A 21,115-nucleotide genomic window follows, 5' to 3' on the forward strand; every position below is an offset into this window, starting at 1 on the left:
CCCTTTATATAGTCCAGGGAATCATGGGCAGTTGATGATGATGATTTCATTTGTGCGCGCGCTGGCCCTTTAAGGCCAAGCACGAGCATGTGCGTGAACCCTACAGGACACAGCGGACTGGAGCGGAAGTGAGTGCTGGCGTCTCCTGGGAAGGAGATGCAAGCCAGCGCTCACAGATCCATAGCTGTGGCCGCCGGGGGGTGAGTAAACCCGACGGTCCGCGGCCATGGACGCTACAGTATCCCCCCTCTCATGCCCCCTATTCTTGGGGCCAGAACAAGAGAGGAAATTCTTAATGAGAGCAGGGGCACTGAGGTTCTCTTTTGGCTCCCAGGACCTCTCCTCAGGACCAAGATCTCTCCAGTCCACCAAATGGAAAGTCCCTCCTTCTACCCTTTTGCAGTCCAGGATCTCCCTCACCTCAAACACATCAGATGAACCGGTGGGAGCAATTGCGGGACTGGGAGTCTTACTGTAGTGGTTCAGGACCACAGGCTTCAGGAGGGACACATGAAAGGAGTTGGGGATTCTGAGGGTAGGAGGCAGCCGAAGCTTATAGGAGACAGGGTTTATCTGTTGCTATATCTCAAAAGGTCCAAGGAACCTGGGAGCAAAGTTGTATGAAAGCACCTTTAAACTAATGTTCCGTGAGGACAGCCAGACTTTGGTACCTGGAAAATACTGAAGCGGCTCTCTTTTTTTTCTATCCGCTTTACGCTTCATGCGATCGACTGCCAGAAAAATAGAGGACCGGGTCTCTTGCCAGATTTGCAGAAAGTCCTCAAATGCAGAGTCAGCACTCCTGAGAAGTAGTCGACACAGGAAGAGGGACTCTAGGATGTTGACTGTAAACAATGTAGAATGGTGTGGAAGTGGTGGACTCACTCATGTGGTTGTTATACGAGAACTCGGCCCATGGAAGAAGCTGTACCCAGTTATCATGCTGCAAGGAGATGAAGTGGCGGAGATAATTCTCCATGATCTGGTTAATCCTCTCGAATTGCCCATTGGACTTGGAGTGATAGGCTGAGGACAAGTCCAATCTCACATCCAGGAGCTTACAGAGGGCTCTCCAGAATTTAGAGGTAAATTTAAACCCCCGATCGGACACGATGTGAAGGGGCAAGTCATGCAAGCAGTAGATGTGCTGAATGAAGAGACTCGCCGGTGAGGCAGCCAAAGGTAGGGCGGTCAGCAGGATAAAATGGGCTATCTTCGAAAACTGGTCCACCACCACCCAGACAGTGTTGCATTCGGCTGAGGGAGGAAGGTCTGTGACAAAGTCCATCACAATGTGCTGCCAGGGGACATTGGGTACAGGCAGAGGTTGGAGCAGGCCGGCAGGCTTGGAGTGAGTAACCTTGTTAGAAGCACACACCATGCAGGAAGAAACAAAGTCCACAACATCTTTGGGTAGCGTGGGCCACCAGAAGTGACGAGCAATCAGGTTTAGGGTCTTTGGAACACCAGCGAGCCCAGCCAGGTTAGAGCTGAGTCCCCAGCGGAGAATTCTTCTCCTGTCTGCTAACCAAACAAAAGTCCTCCCTGGAATGATGTCTCTAACATGCAAATGTTTGGCAGTGACAATGCAGGACGGGTCTATGATACTTTGAAGGGACTTCACCATGTCATCCGTCTCAAATGACCTGGACAGGGCATCGGCCCTCACATTCTTGTCAGCGGGACGGTAGTGGAGCACAAATTGGAAATGGGTGAAGAACAGCGACCACCTGGCTTGACGGGATTTAGTCAATGAGCCGACTAGAGATAGGTGAGGTTCTTTTGGTCGGTGTAGATCAGGATGGGGTGAGCTGCGACCTCTAGCAGATGTCTCCACTCCTCCAGAGCCAATTTGAGGGCCAGCAGCTCCCGATCCCCAATAGAGTAGTTGCACTCTGCAGAAGAAAAAAGTCTTGAGTAATAGCCACATACTACTGCCTTTCCTTTGGAGCTCCTCTGGAACAGAAGTGCACCTGCACCAACAGAAGAAGCGTCTACCTTCAATGAAAACTGCTGAGATACGTCAGGATGTTGGAGGATCGAGGCTGAAGTGAAGGCTTTCTTGAGGCTAATAAATGCGGATTCTGCGTCTGGAGTCCACACCTTAGCATTCAAACCCTTCTTGGTAAGGGTAGAGATGGGAGCCGTCAGTGATGAGAAGTTTGGGATAAACTGCCGATAGAAATTGGCGAATCCCAGGAAACGCTGTAAGAACCTCAGGCCTCGAGGACATGGCCATTCCAGGACAGATTTTACTTTCTCAGGATCTATCTTGAGACCTTGATCCGAGATGATGTAGCCCAGGAAGGGCAGAGAATTCTTTTCAAAGACGCACTTCTCCAGCTTGACATAAAAATGATTCACCCGTAATCGCAGTAGAACCTGACGATCATGCCTCCGATAAGTCATCGGATTTGGGGAGAAAATTAAAATATCATCAAGATAGACTACAACACAGACATAGAGGAGATCTCGAAAGATATCATTGACAAATTCCTGGAAGACCGCGGGAGCGTTACATAGTCCGAAGGGCATCACCAGGTATTCGTAGTGCCCCCCTCGGTAGTTAAACACCGTCTTCCACTCGTCACCTTCACGGATTCGGATCAAATTATAAGCCCCACGCAAGTCTAATTTTGAAAAAATACTGGCTCCTCGTATACGGTCAAACAGTTCGGATATAAGTGGCAACGGGTATTTGTTCTTGACCGTGATCTGGTTGAGACCACGGTAGTCAATACAGGGTCGAAGAGATCCATCTTTCTTTTTAACGAAGAAGAACCCAGCCCCGGCCGGGGAGAAAGACTTTCGTATGAAACCCCTCTCCAAATTCTCCTTGATATAGGCCGACATGGATAGAGTCTCTGGCAAGGAGAGAGGATATACCCGTCCACGGGGAAGAGAGGCATTTGGACCAGTTCAATGGGGCAGTCATAAGTCTGATGTGGAGGCAGCGCCTCAGCCTCCCTCTTGCTGAAGACATCAGCAAACTGGGTGAAATGGGGGGGGGCAGTCCTGCCAATGACTGAGGCAGAGGAGGCTGGACAGGATGGATCTGCAACAGACAGCGACCGAGACACTTGAAGCCCTATTGGAGTACCTCTCCGGAACTCCAGTCCAGGACTGGGGCATGCAGTCAAAGCCAAGGCAGGTCCAGCAGAACAGGATTAATGGCTTTGGGCAAAACAAGAAAAAAAATTAGTTTGGAATGAAGGGCTCCAACTTGGAGCTTCAGCGGCTTGGTCTTAGATACGATCGGATCGGGCAGAGGCAGTCCATTCACCGAGGCAACAGCCAAAGATGTCTCAAGGGGAACTGTGGGCAACTGGAGATGATCCACTAGCTCCTCTTGGATGAAGTTTGCCATGGAGTCCAGATAGGCAGAAACCCGATGCATCTTCTCGCCGGATACTATGGTCACAGGAATGGTTAACTTGGAACTGAATGCTTTATTTGGTACCGTTCCACCTAGGGTTGTCTCTCAAACCAATCCTAGGCACTGGGGTCTCTCTGGCCTCTGGGGACACAAACGCACAATATGGCCTCTGAGGCCGCAATACAGATAAAGTCCAGAAGTGCGTCTGCGTTGCCTCTCCTGGGTAGACAATTTGACTCGGTCCATCTGCATAGGATCCTCTGGTAGGACGACTGAGGATGATAGTAGGGATTGCTGGAAAGTAGAATCCAGCGTAGGAAATCCCCTTTCCCGGAGAACCTCTTGGGAATGCTCCCGGATCCTCATGTCAATCCGGGTGGCTAGTAGGATGAGATTGTCCAGGGTAGGTGGCAGATCATGAGTGGCCAGCTCGTCTTTAATCCCAGAAGACAGTCCCTGCCAGAATGTGGCCACCAAAGCCTCGTTGTTCGAATTTATTTCAGCAGCCAGGGTACGAAACTGTATGGCATACTTGCCCACGGAGAGGTCTCCCTGGTGTAAGGTCAGCAGGGATGCAGCAGCAGAAGAAAATCTCCCAGGTTCCTCAAATATCGAACGGAAAGTCCGTAAAAAGCACTGCAAGTCATTGGTCTCTGGTCCCTGATGTTCCACAGAGGATTTGCCCATGCCAAGGCTTTGCCAGTAAGGTGAGAGATTATGAAGGCGATCCTGGCGTCATCAGAAGAGAAGGCCCTGGCATGTAATCTGAAGTGGATCTGGCACTGATTCAGAAATCCCCTGCAGGTCCTCGTGTCTCCGTCATAGCGAGGAGGTAGCGGCAAGAAGCATATTGGGATCGGCATTGGTACAGACAGGAAGTGTAGCATGAGGAACAGCAGGAATAGGTGCGGTGACGACTGTGGTTTGAGCAACCAGCCGATGTACAATGGAGTTCACCGACAGGAGGAGTTGGTCTTGCCATGACTGGAGGTCTTGCATCTCGGCCAGCATGGCTTGTGTCATCAAGGTCTCAGGTTGACCAGCGGGCTCCATGGTCTGAGCGTACTGTCACGGACTGTGGGTATGTGAACACACTAGGCCGCACCGCTGTAGCGGGAAGGCAGCTGGCCAAACAACAGAGCACCTCAGCAATACAAAGTCCCACACTAGGGTACCTGAATAGTCCAGAGAGTGGCCGAGGCTTTGACATGGATGGAGGTGGGTACAGCAGGTTACGCCAGACGTAGCGGATGACAGCAGGTGCAGCAGGTTGCGCCAGATGTGGCGGATCACACTGGACATGGAAGATGACACTGTACATGGCAGATGACACTGGATGTGGCAGACGAGAGCAGATGCAGTGGGACATGACTCCAACACTAACAGACTCAGGAACAAGAACACAGCACGTGATACAGGATGCAGGTAACAGGGCACGGGTATAAACAGGAACGGGATAACAATAAGGGAACATTTGCAAGACTGACATGGGAATACTAACAATGCTCAGGCAAGGATCAGAAGGGCAGGGCCTTTTTTATAGTGCAGGGAATCATGGGCAGTTGATGATGATGATTCCATTTCTGCGCGCGCTGGTCTTTTAAGGCCAGGCACGAGCGTACGTGCGCAACCTAGGGGACACAGCAGACCGGAGCGGAAGTGAGCACTGGCATCTCCTGGGAAGATGTTAGCCAGTGCTCACAGATCCATGGCTGTGGCCACCGGGGGTGAGTAAACCCGACGGTCTGTGGCCATGGACGCTACAATGTGTTTTCAATAGGAAGGATACTGTTTGGTATAAGGGCATATAGAAAGTATATGCAATATACAGATGTAGCCTTTACCTTGACTTTTAACGCATTAAATACACAGTGGCAAGATCTTTTTTTCTTGTCTTTTTCAATGCCTTTTCAATGGCTTTTGTTGTGTGATATCACGCTGCAGCAAGTTATGAGAGTCAAGATAAAGATGGCTACATATGTAAGTGTGTCTTTCCACATTACTCCTGTTATTATCAGGTTTCCTCTTCTGCTCTTCCCTTCCTGTTTTGGTACACTGGCCCAAGCTGCCAGCAGGAGATTCCTTTGTAACAATTCAGCTTCTGAATCTCTCTAACTCCTGGCTGCAGTCCCATATGTGCAAAGAGGGAAGGGGCTGTGGCCAACACCCCAAAGACAACCTAGAATAACTGTTTGTGGGATAACAGACACAAAGGTAAAGTTCCAAGTGAATCTAAGTTTCAGTGAGAAAATTATTTTGGGCAATATAGGAAATCAACTAAAGGTTCGCTTAGAATTGTAGTGTTATAATGTTTTTTCTTTGTGAAATATATAGACTGGTTATTTCATTGTCTTCTAACATGTCTTTTTCTTTACCTATAGGGCTTGAATAAAGGACTAAATATTCTATGTAAACACAAAGAATGTTTTGACAAGTCTGGACACTGCCTTATTCTCAAGCCATGTATAAAGTGTTCCCAGCATGCTTCCATTTATGGCTTTATCTTCTAATAGAACTCAGTTTCTATGAAGGTCAGTGGATTAATACACTTCACTATACCGTTCTTCACTATGCCGTTCATTTCCTTTTGCTTATAATGACTAGGTGGCCAAAATGCATTGATTGAAAAGTCCAAACTTCAATCCAGATTCTGGGTCCCATATATGTTTGTTTGTTTTTACTAAAAAAGTATTCGACTCTTGAGGTCATACAGTTTTTAGAGCTATTGAGAAGTAAAGACGCAGTTCTAAATTTGTTTACAATTCTAAAAGTCTCCAAAACATGACAAATGTTTGCATATTGTAGCAATAATAATCTGTTTGAGACAAAATTCTGAAAGTTTAATTTATTTATTTTTTAAAGAAAAAATAAAATTTTGCTAAGCATTTTATAGTTATGTAGTTACTTAGTTTAAAAAAAAGAAACATGACCATTAATTTCAACCTTTCTCAGATCAATTATACGCCATATAATTATTTATAAAGCTCATTGATATTTGGCATTAGATAAGCATCTAGCCCTTTTTGCACGCTGTCGTAGTATCTGCCATTACTGCCTTTTGGGGTAGGGCATTCCATAGTTTCCTTACACTAACTATAAATAACCCTTTCCTATATTGATATCTGAATCGCCTTTCCTCCACATGTAAGGAATGTCCCCTGGTCATTATTACAGGTTTTGGTATGAATAAATCATGTGCCGGTTTCTTTTTATTGACCACACATACATTTATATATGGTAACAGTATCACCTCTAAGGTGTCTTTTTTCCAAGCTGTATAAACCTAATTTTTCTAGCATCTCATTATATGAAAGACCACACTATCTCTTTTAGTAATTTAGTCACCCACCTTTGAACTGTCTCCAGCTCCCTATATACTTTTTACAATGTGGAGCCCAAAACTGATTGTTACTGTATATTCGAGATGTGGTCTTATTATGAATTCATACAGGGGATATATTAAATAATGATCACAGGTATTTATCTCTCTCTTTTTATACAAGGTAAAATGTAATTGCTTTTGCAGCTGCTGCTTGACATTGAGTACTACTGCTTTAAATTTCACCTGCCGCCTTTTTTACCCTGACTGCCAGCTTACCAAGTTCTCTCTGCAATATTTTACAATAAAGCTAAGTTTTAAGTATTCTGCAAAGTTTTGATTCATCAGCAAAAAGTGACACTTATTTTCAATCCCAAATACAAGGTCATCCACAGATTAAAAATAATCGCACCTCACATAGATCCTTGTAGTACCCTCCTGCTGATTTTAGCGCATATTCAGTGTGCGCTATTTATAATGACTCTGTTTTCTGTCCATTAAAGGGGTATTCTCATCTTGGAAATATATGGCATATTCACAGGACCCGCACCTAACTCATGTATAGGGGTTCCCCTGACCCTCTCCCTGCCTGGTGAGGCAGCGGATGGCCGCTGCATTCAGGTGGATATTCAGTGAAGAAGAGGCTGGGATTACGCAAACTGCCGGGCTTACTGAGCTATGCTGTTTCTGCTACTCCCATAGAAGTGAATGGAAGTTACAGAAGCAGCATAGCACAGCGAGTTACGCTGTTTCTGTAACCTAGGAGATGGAGCTGTGAAGTGGCAAGTGGACTTATAAGGTTTGATCAAAATTAAGAACCTCATGTTCATGTTTATAAAGTTTGCTAAGGAGTAGTAGATAAATGTATATGAAGTAGATTTGTGGTCCATGTCCATTTTTTTTTACAGTTGTGGTGTATTTGCATATCTGTCGCCCTCTCTTTATGTGTTTTGCCTTGATGCCAGCACTCCACCCATTTGGCCCATGGTTTTCTGTCCATTTGCATAAGGGTTTCTACCTATTTGCTCTGTTTGTGCACTAAGACCACATGGAAAGGTGAGCTTTATTTAAATATTCACATGGTTGTGGTGCTGTGCGGGGGTCTCTGTTGCAGCGGTGCTGTGCCCGTAGGGGGATGTAACCAAGAGCCAAGGGGGATTAGCTTAACAGCAGGGGTGCTGTTTGGCTTCTGGGTTACCCCTCTGCTGCAGGTGTGTTGCAGTGACAGTGGTCGCCCTGCAATGGTTGATGTGAAGTGACAAGTAGGCCTATACAGTTTGATACATTTTGCTTAGCAGCCATAGATCAATGTTTCTAAAATGGATGTGCGGTTCATGCCTTTTTTCTGCAGGTTTGGTGTATTTATCTTTAGAGATTTTTACTACATACTTTCGATACAATCACACAATGTAGTAAACTGCAGCATTATAATTTATGTTTTCCCACTTCCAGACATTGACCCCTCCATCATTTTACTTCCTTGTATATCAGATTCTAGTTTTATTCTTTCATTTCTATGTAACTAGTTTCATTGCTATAAACACAACACGGAACATCAGCATTCTTATGCCAAGCCTTACTAGAAAAAAGTTTCCTAAAAATATTTAACTTTTTTTTAAAGCTGCTCTTCGGAGGCCAACAATCGTCTTCTCAGCCAGTTATGCCACATACCTAACTGGAGAAGCAGTGTTTCTAGAGTGTCAAGCAACAACCGACTACACAATACATGGATACAAATTCTTCAGAAATAATCAAGAAGTTCTTAAGGTGGAAACATCTTCTGCGAACAAGTATAAGATAAGAACAGCAAATAGAAACAATGCTGGATCCTACACCTGCCTCTATTGGATATCAGATGCCAGAGGAAAGCAAGAATCAGAGGTCAGCTTTCCTGTGTCTCTGTTTGTGCTAGGTAAGAAGCAGGTACATTACTATTATGTCAGATACTGCAGCTTTACCTTGGATGTTTTGCTTTTGTTTGACCGTTGAGTCTATGCTTTGCTTTATGAATGCAGGAATAAAAATCACTTTGATAATTTAGCTATGAGCAAGACCTAAACTATGTAGTTCCAACAAAGGGCACAGGTTTGTGACAGTAATATAAGACAATTACCTTTTACAACTGGTGCAGGACCCAACAAGAGGGGGCTACGTCTAGAACTAATTCTAACCAATAGACTTAACAGGATATCAAAAGTGCTGTACAGGTTGGAGGAGGGGGTTCCTAGGTAATACTGACCACAACACAATAGCTCTTTGTCTATTCTTTAACCCCTTAATGACATCTGGCGTACTATTACGTCGCTGTCGTTAAGTACTTAATGCAACACAACGTATAGGTACGTTGAGTTTCTGGTGCAGGCTCAGAAGCTGAGCTCGCACTATCGCCAGCGGGTGTCAGCTGTATATTACAGCTGACAACCTGCTGCATGTCCAGGACCAGAGCTAGCCTCCGATCCGGCCGAATAACTCCTTAGATGCTTCGATCAAAAGTGAGCGCTGCATCTATGGGGTTTACTAGCAAATCTCCACCCCACGATGCGATCACCTGGTTCCGATGGCTGCTTTGGCAGACTGGACACCTAACATTGGCCTCCTGTCTGCCAAGCACGGAAGCTTAGTATGCCCCGCCCGGAGGCAGGGCCTAAAAATCTTCCCGCCGCAGGTCTCAGCTGTATGTTACAGCTGACACCCTGCTGTAATGACAGGGAACGGAGCTAGCTCCAATCCCTGCCATTAACCCCTTAGATGCCCCGATCAAAAGCGATCACGCCATCTTAGTGGTTTGAAGCAGATTGCCATCGCCGCAATGTGATCGCGGGGGTGCTGGTCGTTGCTATGGCAACCGGAGGCCTAACAATGGCCTCCTGGTCTTCCACGTACGGAAGCTAATTAGGCCACGCCTGGAGGCAAGACCTAATAGGCATGCTGTCTGTGAATAACAGACAGCTGAAATGCTACGTAGGTAGTGCAATGTATTAGAGTAAAGATCAGAGGTGCAGCCCTTCAAGTCCCCTAGTCGCACTAAAAAAGTGAAAAAAAAATATTAAAAATATTGTACAAAAGTATAAAAATAAGTTACAAGTTAAAAAAACTAACTGCCTTTTTTTCTATAATAAGTCTTTTATTATAGATAAAAATGAAAACGTTAAAAAAGTACACATATTTGGAATCACCGCGTCGCATCCGTAACAACCAAAACGATAAAACTATAATGTTATATTCCAATACTGTGAACACCGCAAAAAATAAAAATAAAAAACAATGCCAGAATATATACATATGGTACCGCCGTTATTGTATTGACCTGCAAAATAAAGTAAATATGTAATTTATAGCGCAGAGTGAACACAGTAAAAAAAATGAATAAAAAAGACATTGTAGGAATTTATGGTTTTTGGTCACCTTGTTTGCCCAAAAATTTAATAAAAACTGCACCAATGAAAACTACACATTATCCCGCAACAAATAAGCCCTCACACGGCTCTCAGAATATGGCAACACAAAATGTGCAGTGTGTTCCAAAAGCGGATAAGATTGGGCACCATTTATCAGTGCGATACTGGACACATATTATTATTTATTTACCGCATTATTATACCCTCTTATTATACCCTGATGTATTCCGCACAGCTTACATATGCCCCCACATTATGAACTGAAATAGCAGCAAAACCCCAAACAGAACTACTACCAAGCAAAATCTGCGCTTCAAAAGCCAAATGGCGCTCCCACCCTTCTGAATCTTACAGCGTGCCCAAAACAGCAGTTTACGTTCACATAGATGGCATCACAATATCCGGGAGACCCCGCTTAACAGTTTATGAGGTATTTGTCTTCAGTGGCACAAGCTGAGCACAACATATTGTGCACTAAAACGGCATATCAGTGGAAAACTGCAATTTTCACTTTGCACCATCCGCTGTGCATACAATTCTAATGAAAAAAACACCTGTGGGATCAAAATGCTCACAACACTACACCCCTAAAATGCCCTAAGGGGTGTAGTTTTCAAAATAAGGGTCACTACTTGGGAGTTTGTTTTACTATTTGACCTCAGAGCACTGCAGTTTTGGACCAATGCTGTGAAAATGACCAAAATATGCCTCAAATGCGCATGTGCTCTTCACTTCTGAGCCCTGTCTTGTCCAGGCAAATTAAAAATTCCTTCAGGGTGTAGTTTCCAAAATTGGGTCCCTTGTTGGGGTTTTCCACTGATCTGGGGGTTTTCCACTGTATTGCAAATGCGACATGACAACCGAAAATCAAACCAGCAAAATCTGCATGCCAAGTAGCGCTACTTCCTTTCTGATCACTGACGTGTGTCAAAACAGCAGTTTAATGACCACATACGGGGTATTTCCGTAATTGGGAGACGTTGCTATTCAAATGTTGGTGTTCTTTTTCTCCTTTTATTCCTTGTAAAAATTGAATATTTCCAAGTTTCATCAGAAAAAAAATAATTTTCAATTTAAATGCATAATTCCCCTAAATTCAGCAAAAAAACCTGTTGGGTCAAAATGCTCACTATACCACTCGATAAATTCCTTGAGGGGTGTAGTCTCCCATATGGGGTCACTTTTCGGGTGTTTCCACTGATTTGGTCCCGCACGGGCTTTGCAAATGTGACATGGCGCCGCAAACCATTCCTGCACAATTTGAGCTCCAAAAGCCAAAAAGCGGCCCTACCGTTTTTAAAGGACGAGTATCGCGAAAAAATTTATTTTTATATCAATTTGCTTTTAGTGTTTTATTTAAAAAAAAATTATTTATTTGTGTGTTTGTGTTTTACTTTTTTTTATTTTTTCACTTTTTCTTGTCCATGGGGGCTGCCATTTTTTTTTCCATCTCTGTATGTGTCGATTAACGACACATACAGACATGGAATACGGCACATACAGTCCCATAGTGAATGCGAACGGGGCCCGTTCCATCCACTATGCCACACAGTCCAAATTGAAGGTCTTCGGCCGAGCGACGTCCTGCGCCATTTTCTTGTGGACCGGACAGTAAGATTACTACTTCCGGTCACGGCTTCCGGACTTGTGCACTTGGAGTGGAGGTAGCAGACGGAGCGGACGGACCGGAGGGAGCGGCGGCGGCAGGAGCAGGTAAGTTAGGTCTGTGTATGTACGTGTTTTACTGTGTGTTTACTACTGTATGTTAACCTACTACACTGTGTGTTAGCTCAAAAAATGGCGACACACAGTGTAGGAGGTTTGACCGTTCAATCCCCTCCTTTCTCCTGGCACTAGCCAGGATAAAGGAGGGGGGATTCTGTGAGCTCACTAGAGCGAGTGAGTATTCTCAAATTTTGCAGCATAAAGCAATGTGGTTGCTTTACCACATGCCAATGCTGCAATTTTGGGAATTGCTCCATCTAGTGACCAGCACTGGGAAATGTTATAAATTAGAATCTAATTTATAATATTTCCTGACTCGTGAAAAAATTTAAAAAATTTGAACAATGTTTAATCACTTATACACTAACTGTTTAACTAAAAACATTCCCTTTAAGGCACATTAGACACATTCCCTTTAAGCCCTGCCATGTGTCTAAACAGAAGTTTATTACCACATATGGGGTATTGCCGTGCTCAGAAGAGTCTGCTTTACAAATATTAGGGTGCTTTTTTCTCCTTTATCTATTATGAAAATGGTCAATTTAGATGGCTTTGCAAATGACATGGCACCCGAAAACAATTCCAGCAAAACTTAAGCTCCAAAACCTTTTACTCCTTCCCTTCTGAGCCCTGCCGTGTGTCCAAACCTCAGTTTATTACCACACATGGGGTATTGTCGCAATCGGTAGAAATTGCTTTTCAAATGCTGGGGTGCTATTTCCCTTTTAGGCCTTGTAAAAATTTACAATTTCTACTTTTTTGTGGAAAAATTTCCATTTACATTTTTAGGGGTTAAAATGCTCACTATACCCCTTGATAAATTCCTTAAGGGATGTAGTTTGCCAAATGGTATCTCTTTGTGGCTCTTTTCACTGCTTTGGTACCAGAAGACCTCTTAAAAACTGACATGGTGTCTAAAATATATTCTAATAAAAATGAGGTCCCAAAATCCACTATGTGCTCCTTTGCTTCTGACTGTGTTTCAGTCCATTACCACACTAGGGCTACATTTGGGATATTTCTAAAAACTGCAGACTCTGGGCAATAAATATTGAGTTGCATTTTTATGGCAAAACCTTCTGTGTTACAGAAAAAAAAATGGATTAAAACACATTTTCTGCAAAAAAAATGTAATTTGTAAATTTCACCTCCATTTTGCTTTAATTCCTGTGAAATACCATAAGAAGAAACTTTCTAAATGCTGTTTTGAATACTTTGAGGGGTGCAGTTTTTAAAATGGAGTTATGTATAGGGGATTTCTAATATATAAGGCACTCAAAGCCACTTCACAACTCAACTGGTCCATAAAAAAAACAGGATTTGAAATTTTATGGAACATTTGAGAAATTGCTGCTAAAGTTCTAAGCCTTGTAACGTCCTAGAAAAAGAATAGAATGTTAAAAAAATGATGCCAACATAAATTAGACCTATGGTAAATGTTAATTAGTAACTATTTTTGTGGTATTACTATCTGTCTTAGGCCTCATTTACACGAGCGTGTGCGTTTTGCGCGCGCAAAAAACGCTGCGTTTTGCGCGCGCAAAAGGCACTTGGCAGGTCCGTGTGTCATCCGTGTATGATGCGCGGCTGCGTGATTTTCGCGCAGCCGCCATCATAGAGATGAGGCTAGTCGACGCCCGTCACTGTCCAAGGTGCTGAAAGAGCTAACTGATCGGCAGTAACTCTTTCAGCACCCTCGACAGTGAATGCCGAACACAATATACACCAACCTGTGAATAAAAAAAGACTTTCATACTTACCAAGAACTTCCTGCTTCCCCCAGTCCGGGCTCCCGGCCGTTGCCTTGGTGACGCGTCCCTCTCTTGTCATCCGGCCCCACCTCCCAGGATGACGCCGCAGTCCATGAGACCGCTGCAGCCTGTGATTGGCTGCAGCCTGTGCTTGGCCTGTGATTGGCTGCAGCTGTCACTTGGACTTTACTGTCATCCCGGGAGGTCGGACCGGAGTTATCGGTAAGTCAGAACGTCTTTTTTTTTTTACAGGTTCATGGATTTTCGGAGCGGAAGTCACTGTCCATGGTGCTGAACCAGTTTAACGCTTTCAGCACCGTGGACAGTGACTGTCTCCTGACGTCGCGTACCCGAACATTTTTTACCGGTTTCGGTCAAAACGAGTTTGGCCGAACCCGGTAAAGTTCGGTGCGCTCATCTCGAATTTGACACTCCGTTTGTATGTTTGTAAACAGAAAAGCACGTGGCGCTTTTCTGTTTACATTCAGGAGTTTGACAGCTCTTGCGCGAATCACGCAGTTCGCACGGAAGTGCTTCCGTGCGGCATGCGTGGTTTTCACGCACCCATTGACTTCAATGGGTGCGTGAGTGCGCGAAAAACGCACGATTATAGAACATGTCGTGAGTTTTTTTCTGCGCACACGCGCTGAGCGCAATTCACGCATCTTCTAAACTGCCCCATTGACTAATATAGGTGCGTACGACATGCGTGCAAAGCACGCGCGTCGCACGCGCGTATATTACGTTCGTGTAAATGAGGCCTTACAAGCAAATACATTTAAATTTAGAAAAATGCTAATTTTTGATAATTTTCTCTGAATTTTGGTGTTTTTCAAAAATAAACACTGAATATATCGACCAAATTTTACCACTAATATAAGTACAATGTGTCACGAGAAAATATACTCAGAATCGCTTGGATACAAAAAAGCATTCCAAAGTTATTACCACATAAATTGACACGTCAGATTTGAAAAAATTGGCTGTGTCCTGAAAGGGGTTTTCCAATACTTATTATTTCATTTTTTTTAATCACTTCAACACTTCTCAATTTATGTATTAATGCCCCCTTAATATCGTTATCTAAATTGTAATTTTTTTAATTTAGCATTATTCTCTTTGTGTGTTCGTTGTCTTGCTTTTCCGGTCATACAGTTCCCGGCATGCACCGCTTGTGTCCCAACATGCAATGTGCCGGCAGCAGGGACTCATCACGCCTACTACACCCAGCTATAAACAGTTTCTAATCTCCGTTGCTATCTTACTGCTCTCATTAGATTAGTGAGAGCTAACGATAAACGTGCAACATCTCGGTGCTGTACCAAACAACACTCTCTTAAATAATGGTAAAAAAAATAATAATAATTTGACCCCAGAACCAGAATCCCAGAGCAGAGCACTAGTATATGCTCTGCTCCGGGATTCTGTGGAATCCCCTGACATCACTGTCCATATATGGACAGGGTTGTCAGGGGCTTCCCCAGAACCGGAGTCCCGGGCAGAGCACTAGTATAGGCTCTCCTCCGGGACTTTGTGGAATCCCCTGACATCACTGTCCATATATGGACAGCGTTGTCAGGGTCTTCCCCAGAGCTGCAGTCCCGGGCAGAGCGCTAGTATAGGCTCTTCTTCGGGACTCTGTGGAATCCCCTGGTATCACTGTCCATATATGGACAGTATTGTCAGGGTCTTCCCCAGAGCTGGAGTCCCAGGCAGAGAGCTAATATAAGCTCTGCTGTGGAATCCCCTAACCCTAGCACCGGAGCCCTTGTCAGTACATAGAAATACACAGGAAACACAGAAACACAGAACACAAAAAGGAGTCCTTGTCAGAGCGCTACTAGCAACTAGCTACTGGCTCCTGACAATTTCTTCTGATAGTTTCCGGTCCCCTGCTAGGGGGGAGAAAATGACGCGCAGGCGCTGTGACAGCGCACGAGTGGGCATGCGTGGTAAACACTGCTAGTGTAGAAACCACGCATGCTCAGAGACTAGCAGTGTTTACCACGCATGCCCACTCCTGCGCTATAACAGCCTCTGCGCGTCATTTTCTCTCCCCTAGCAGCAGATTGGAAACTTTCAGAAGAAAGGGAGTATCAGGTCCACCACTTCCCTCAGTGTACAGTGAAGTCAGGAATAACGTACCCGTACATTGAGCCAGCCGAAAAATGGAACTCAGATCATTGGCGGGCTAGCGCCGGGAGTAAGGATTTTGCTACTGAGAAACATCACGTGACCGGCACTGGAATCGTGTGTTAGAAGATGAAATCAATACGTAAGTATATTACAAATTACATTATTTTTATATGTGCAGTGAACTAGAAATTAGTTAATTGGTTCTGGAAAACCCCTTTAAGGTCAAAACAGGCTGTGTCCTTAAGAAGCAAGGGTATGTTCACACGCAAACTCAAAAACGTCTGAAAATGCGGAGCTGTTTTCAAGGGAAAACAGCTCTTGATTTTCAGACGTTTTTTAAGCCACTCGCGATTTTCGCTGCGTTTTTTGCGGCATTTTCGTGGCGTTTTTTACGGACGTTTTTGGAGTTGTTTTCAATAGAATCAATGAATAACGGCTCCAAAAATGTCCCAAGAAGTGACCTGCACTTCTTTTTCGCGGCCGTTTTTTTACGCGGCCGTTTTTCAAAACGGCCGCGCGAAAAAACGGCCCGTCGGAACAGAACGTCGTTCTTCCCATTGCAATCAATGGGCAGATGTTTGGAGGCGTTCTGCTTCCAATTTTTTGGCCGTTTTTTGAGCGTTTACGTCCGTGTGAACATACCCTTTTAAGGAATCCCATAGAAAATGAATATGGGCGGAGTTAAAATTAATATCCCAGAATGCAGCTAATTCTCTACCTATTTTCTCATGATTACCCAAAATATTCAACCAGTGGGGGTTCAACCTGAAAAGGGGATTTATAAAGCCCGTTCTTTTAGCTGAATTCATCTCGACTAACATAATGGAATGATCTGATAAACCATTAGGCCCATACTTCATATTTTTCGTTCCAAAAATTTTTACCGCACCATTTTGCCGTGATGTTCCGAAAATCATGGCAACACCCCGCCAGTTTCCCATAATTTTTAAGAAAATCACGGCAAAACCGCACCGTTTTGACGCGATTTTCAGAAAAATCATGGAAAATCCCAGCAAAATGGTGCGGTAAAAAACGCATTTTGATCGCGGCATGTCAAGCCAGCCGTATGAATATGTGCTGGGAAAACCCAACTTCAGGCCGGGTTCTTTTGTAGCGTAAACGCTGTGGAATTTCTGCAACAGAATTCTGTGTGACAATTCCACAGCATTTACAGTAGCAGCAAAGTGGAAGAGATTTAGAAAATCTCATGCCCATGTAGCAGGAAAAAAACGCAGAGTAAACGTTAATGAATTGTTATTCTTTAAATAAATAATTGGAAAAAACAACATGGCTGCCCCCCTATTTTTCATAACCAGCCAGATACAACATAGCAGCAGCCTAGCATTACCAGGGTGGGAAGGGCCACTGTTTTTGGCCTTTTCCAGCCTAGTAATAGCAGCCTGTAGCCAACCCAGTGCCCGACCATCACTACAGATGATCGGGTACTGGATCGTACCCAGCTCTTCCCAGCACCCCTGGTGGCGGTGGGTACCAGGGTAATAATGGGGGTAAGTGTTAGCCTCTGCACCGGCTAACACTAAGCCCCCACTTTAGTAATGGACATTGTCAATCAGCCAGCAGCTATAAATAAGGCAGTAGTAATAAGGTTTAAAAAAATACAAGGACATAAAAAAATGTTTTATTGAAATAAATACCCTCATTAACCATTTTATTGAGAATAAAAAAAGCTGGTCATCGAACTAGTCCTCAAATCCGAAGTAGTCCAACGACTGAACCTGTAATAAAACACAATACACACAAAAAAAATAGTAACACATAAAAAAACAAAACAATTATAATTTTTACCTTTCCTGGGTCCAGCGCTGGAGCAACAATGTCAACGAGCTGGACCCTATATCTAATCCTATTATGTGTGATACTGTCTGCTGAGCCACTGTATCTAAGCCTATCAATAGCTATAGGGTCAGAGTGCTACAGATATGCTGTCACATACTTACACATACACATACATATACACATGATACTTACTGCTGGGGCACTGCATCTAAGTCTATCATGTGTGATACTGTTTGCTGAGCCATGTATCTAAGCCTTTCATGTATGTTACCGTCTGCTGATACAATGCATCCAATTCTATCCAGTGGTGTAGCTATAGGAGCCTTAGTCTTATAGATATGCTATCTCCGATATATGTAAAAAAATATATGGGGGGAGGAGTATATGTCTCGGGCTTGTGCCCCTTATCTTTTAAGACCCTAGCAAGTCCCCTGGCCTCCCTTCTAATTAATGACTATGATCTGTAACTTGTTTCTCATTAAAGGGAACCTGTCACCAGCATTTTAGCTATAAAGCCAGCAATACCTGGTGAAAGTGGATGAAAAATCATTGTCATCTAAGCTATAAATATGTTCTAAGTAAGCTCTGCAGCTTTAGTATTCCGTTTTTCAGTGGTCCCACGCCGTATGCAAATGAGCAGAAAAGAGTCAAATCTTCATCTGAAAAGAGTCAGATTTTCATTCCTCCAGCGTCTCAGAGTGGACTCCACCTCCTTCTTTTTGATTGACAGCTCCTTAGCCAGTCAGGGCCAGACAGGTGGAAACGGTGGGCGGGGTTAAGAAGCTGCATCCCAGAGGGAAAAATAATTACCATAAAAGGCGGGAAGAGTTTAAACGACGATATTTACTGACAGAGGAGGACTTCAGGAAAGAAGAGAACAGGAATGAACTCTGGACAGCTGCGGCCATTGAGGGGTCAGGCGAGTTTAACAGGTAAGATGTTGATGACAGGATCCCTTTAAAGGAGGGTGGTTACCCTTCGGCACAGATCAGAAACATTTAGGTTAGGTTTGCCGCGAATCGCTGTAAAAGTTTATAATTTTGGTGTGATTTTGTGCAGCTAAAGCGCATTTTGACCGCGATCTGTAACCCCCACCTAAGGCCTAATGCACATGACCGTAGTGATTTTGCGTTCTGCAAAACCACGGATCCATTGGGTCATGTCCGTGGCTGTGGGCAATCAGGTTCACTCTCCCCCTGACGGCCGCAGCCATGGGTCGGCGAGCGCTAGTCCCAGTCTCCTCCTCAGGAGACGCCAGCGCTCACTTCCACTCACCTCGTCCGGATCCCGTAGGGTGCGCGCGCACGCTCGTGCCCGCTCTTAAAGAGACAGCGCACGCTCCGGACTTTAATGAAGTATCAGCCCATGGGTGCCCTGGACTATAAGAGGGATTCAGCCCCTTGCTTCTATGCCTGAGCGTTGTTGTCGTACCCTAAGTTTGTCTATGCGATGGTCTCCTAGTGTGTTCCTGTATCCCGTGCTATCCTGGTCGCGTGCCGTGCTGAGCGAGAGTCGTGCTGTGCTGTATACTACACCTGTCCTGCTTCACCACGCCTGACGTCTGCCTGCTGCCTAGTCCCAGCCGAGCCTGCCTTGCTACTGTCCGAGCTGCCACAGGTACCCTATACAAACTATAGACTTTAACCCGCCCCCGATTGGCCAGCTGCCATACCGCCAAGGCGGAATGGCCCAGTGGGTCCACGAACCCTACGTGACACATTGCCTGTATTTGTGGTCCATTTGTCCGCAAAAAAAAACCTTCTGTAGTGCATTCGTGTATCATCAATATTCACAGATCCGCAAAAAAAGAAAGGCTGGAACTTTCTGAGTAGGTCACATGATCTGCAAATACAGCCAGTAAAATGACATGTCCTGAGTTTTCGCATCCCCGAGCAGACCCAAGAACATTACGCTCATGTGCATGTGGCCATATAAATCAATTGGTCCCCGTGTACTATCCGCAAATTTGCAGATAGCACACGGACAAAAAACTACGGTCATGTGCATTGGCCCTTAGAGTAGGTCCACACGCAGTGGATTTTTTTCACCGCAGATTTATCTGAGGAATCACAGCTGATTTCACTGGCGGGTTGCTTTAAAGGCTATGTAAAACGTTGAAATTGTTCCATACGTGTGTGTGTCTGTGTGTGTGTGTGTGTGTGTGTGTGTGTGTGTAACTTTCTAAGTGCTTTTTAAAAACGAATTTTTACTTTTTGAGATACATCTGATTTGTATCCTGTATACAGACCAGCTGAAACCTGTATCCATCAGCTTTTTTATAAAAAGCATTCAAAAAGATGCACAAAACACACTGATAGATATTTTTATAAAAAAAAAAAAAAAGATTTCAAAGGTGTACATAGCCTTTTAAGGTGGGCAACAGGATAGGGAGTTTGGGGGTTTGCTTTAAAAGAGAACAGTAAGGCTGGGTTCACACGAGCATGTTACGTCCGTAATAGACGGAACGTATTTCGGCCGCAAGTCCCGGACCGAACACACTGCAGGGAGCCGGGCTCCTAGCATCATAGTTATGTACGATGCTAGGAGTCCCTGCCTTGCTGCAGGTACTGTAATCATGTTTTCAGTATGGGACAGTAGTTCCATGGAGAGGCAGGGACTCCTGGCATCGTACATAACTATGATGCTAGGAGCCCGGCTCCCTGCAGTGTGTTCGGTATAGGACTTGCGGCCGAAATACGTTCCGTCCATTACGGACGTAACATGCTCGTGTGAACCCAGCCTTAAAAATGTCTGTGCAGTAAATCCATGTGGGCAGGATAAGTCGCCATGGCTGTCTGGGCCCAATATAGAAGAAAACGGAAAGCTAACAACTTAGGGTTCATTCAGAGGAGCATGTGACGGCCATTAAAACAATATCCGTCACACGGACACGTATTTTAACCCCTTCCCGCTTTAGCCACTTTTGACCTTCTTGACAGAGCCTCATTTTTCAAATCTGACATGTTTAACTTTATGTGGTAATAACTTTGGAATGCTCTAACCTATCCAAGCGATTCTGAGACTGTTTTCTCGTGACACATTGGACTTTATGTTACTGGCAAAATTTGCTCAATACATTCAGTATTTAAATGTGAAAAACACGAAAATGTAGCGAAAAATTGCAAAAATTAGCATTTTTCTAAATTTAAATGTATCAGCTTGTAAGACACAATATAGTCGTTAATTAACATCCCCCATATGTCTACATTAGATTGACATCGTTTTTTGAACATCCTTTTATTTTCTATGACGTTACAAGGCTTAGAACTTTAGAAGCAATTTCTCACATTTTCAAGAAAATGTCAAAAGGCTATTTTTACAGGGGCCAGTTCAGTTGTGAAGTGGCTTTGAGGGCCTTATATATTAGAAACCTCCAAAAAGTCACCCCATTTTAAAAACGTCACCCCTCGAAGTATTGAAACAGCATTTAGAAAGTTTCTTAAGCCTTTAGACGTTTCACAGGAATTAAACCAAAGTAGAGGGGAAATTTACAAATTAAATTTTTTGTTGTTGCAGAAATTCATTTTTGAATCAATTTTTTTTGTAACACAAAGTTCTACCAACTCAATATTTATTGCACGGGTTCTGCAGTTTTAGGAAATATCCCACATGT

The 21,115-nt window shown here is 44.2% G+C and overlaps 1 protein-coding gene across 3 annotated transcripts in view; it reads left to right on the forward strand.

The window, feature by feature from the left end:
- Positions 1-5,515: 5,515 nt before the first annotated feature.
- Positions 5,516-21,115, forward strand: part of LOC142742841 (Fc receptor-like protein 5) — a 76,691-nt gene continuing 61,091 nt past the window's right edge. For 2 of the 3 annotated variants that reach the window (XM_075852999.1, XM_075853016.1), the window contains exons 1-3: positions 5,575-5,659; positions 5,758-5,907; positions 8,317-8,607. In XM_075852999.1, the coding sequence (XP_075709114.1) occupies positions 5,838-5,907; positions 8,317-8,607 (361 nt within the window). In that variant the 5' untranslated portion in view covers positions 5,575-5,659; positions 5,758-5,837. Of the gene's footprint in view, positions 5,660-5,757; positions 5,908-8,316; positions 8,608-21,115 lie in introns of all 3 variants that reach the window. The other variant, XM_075853008.1, reaches the window with a different exon arrangement.

This window comes from Rhinoderma darwinii, chromosome 1, assembly GCF_050947455.1.
Source record: "Rhinoderma darwinii isolate aRhiDar2 chromosome 1, aRhiDar2.hap1, whole genome shotgun sequence".
Classification (NCBI taxonomy): Eukaryota; Metazoa; Chordata; class Amphibia; order Anura; family Rhinodermatidae; genus Rhinoderma; species Rhinoderma darwinii.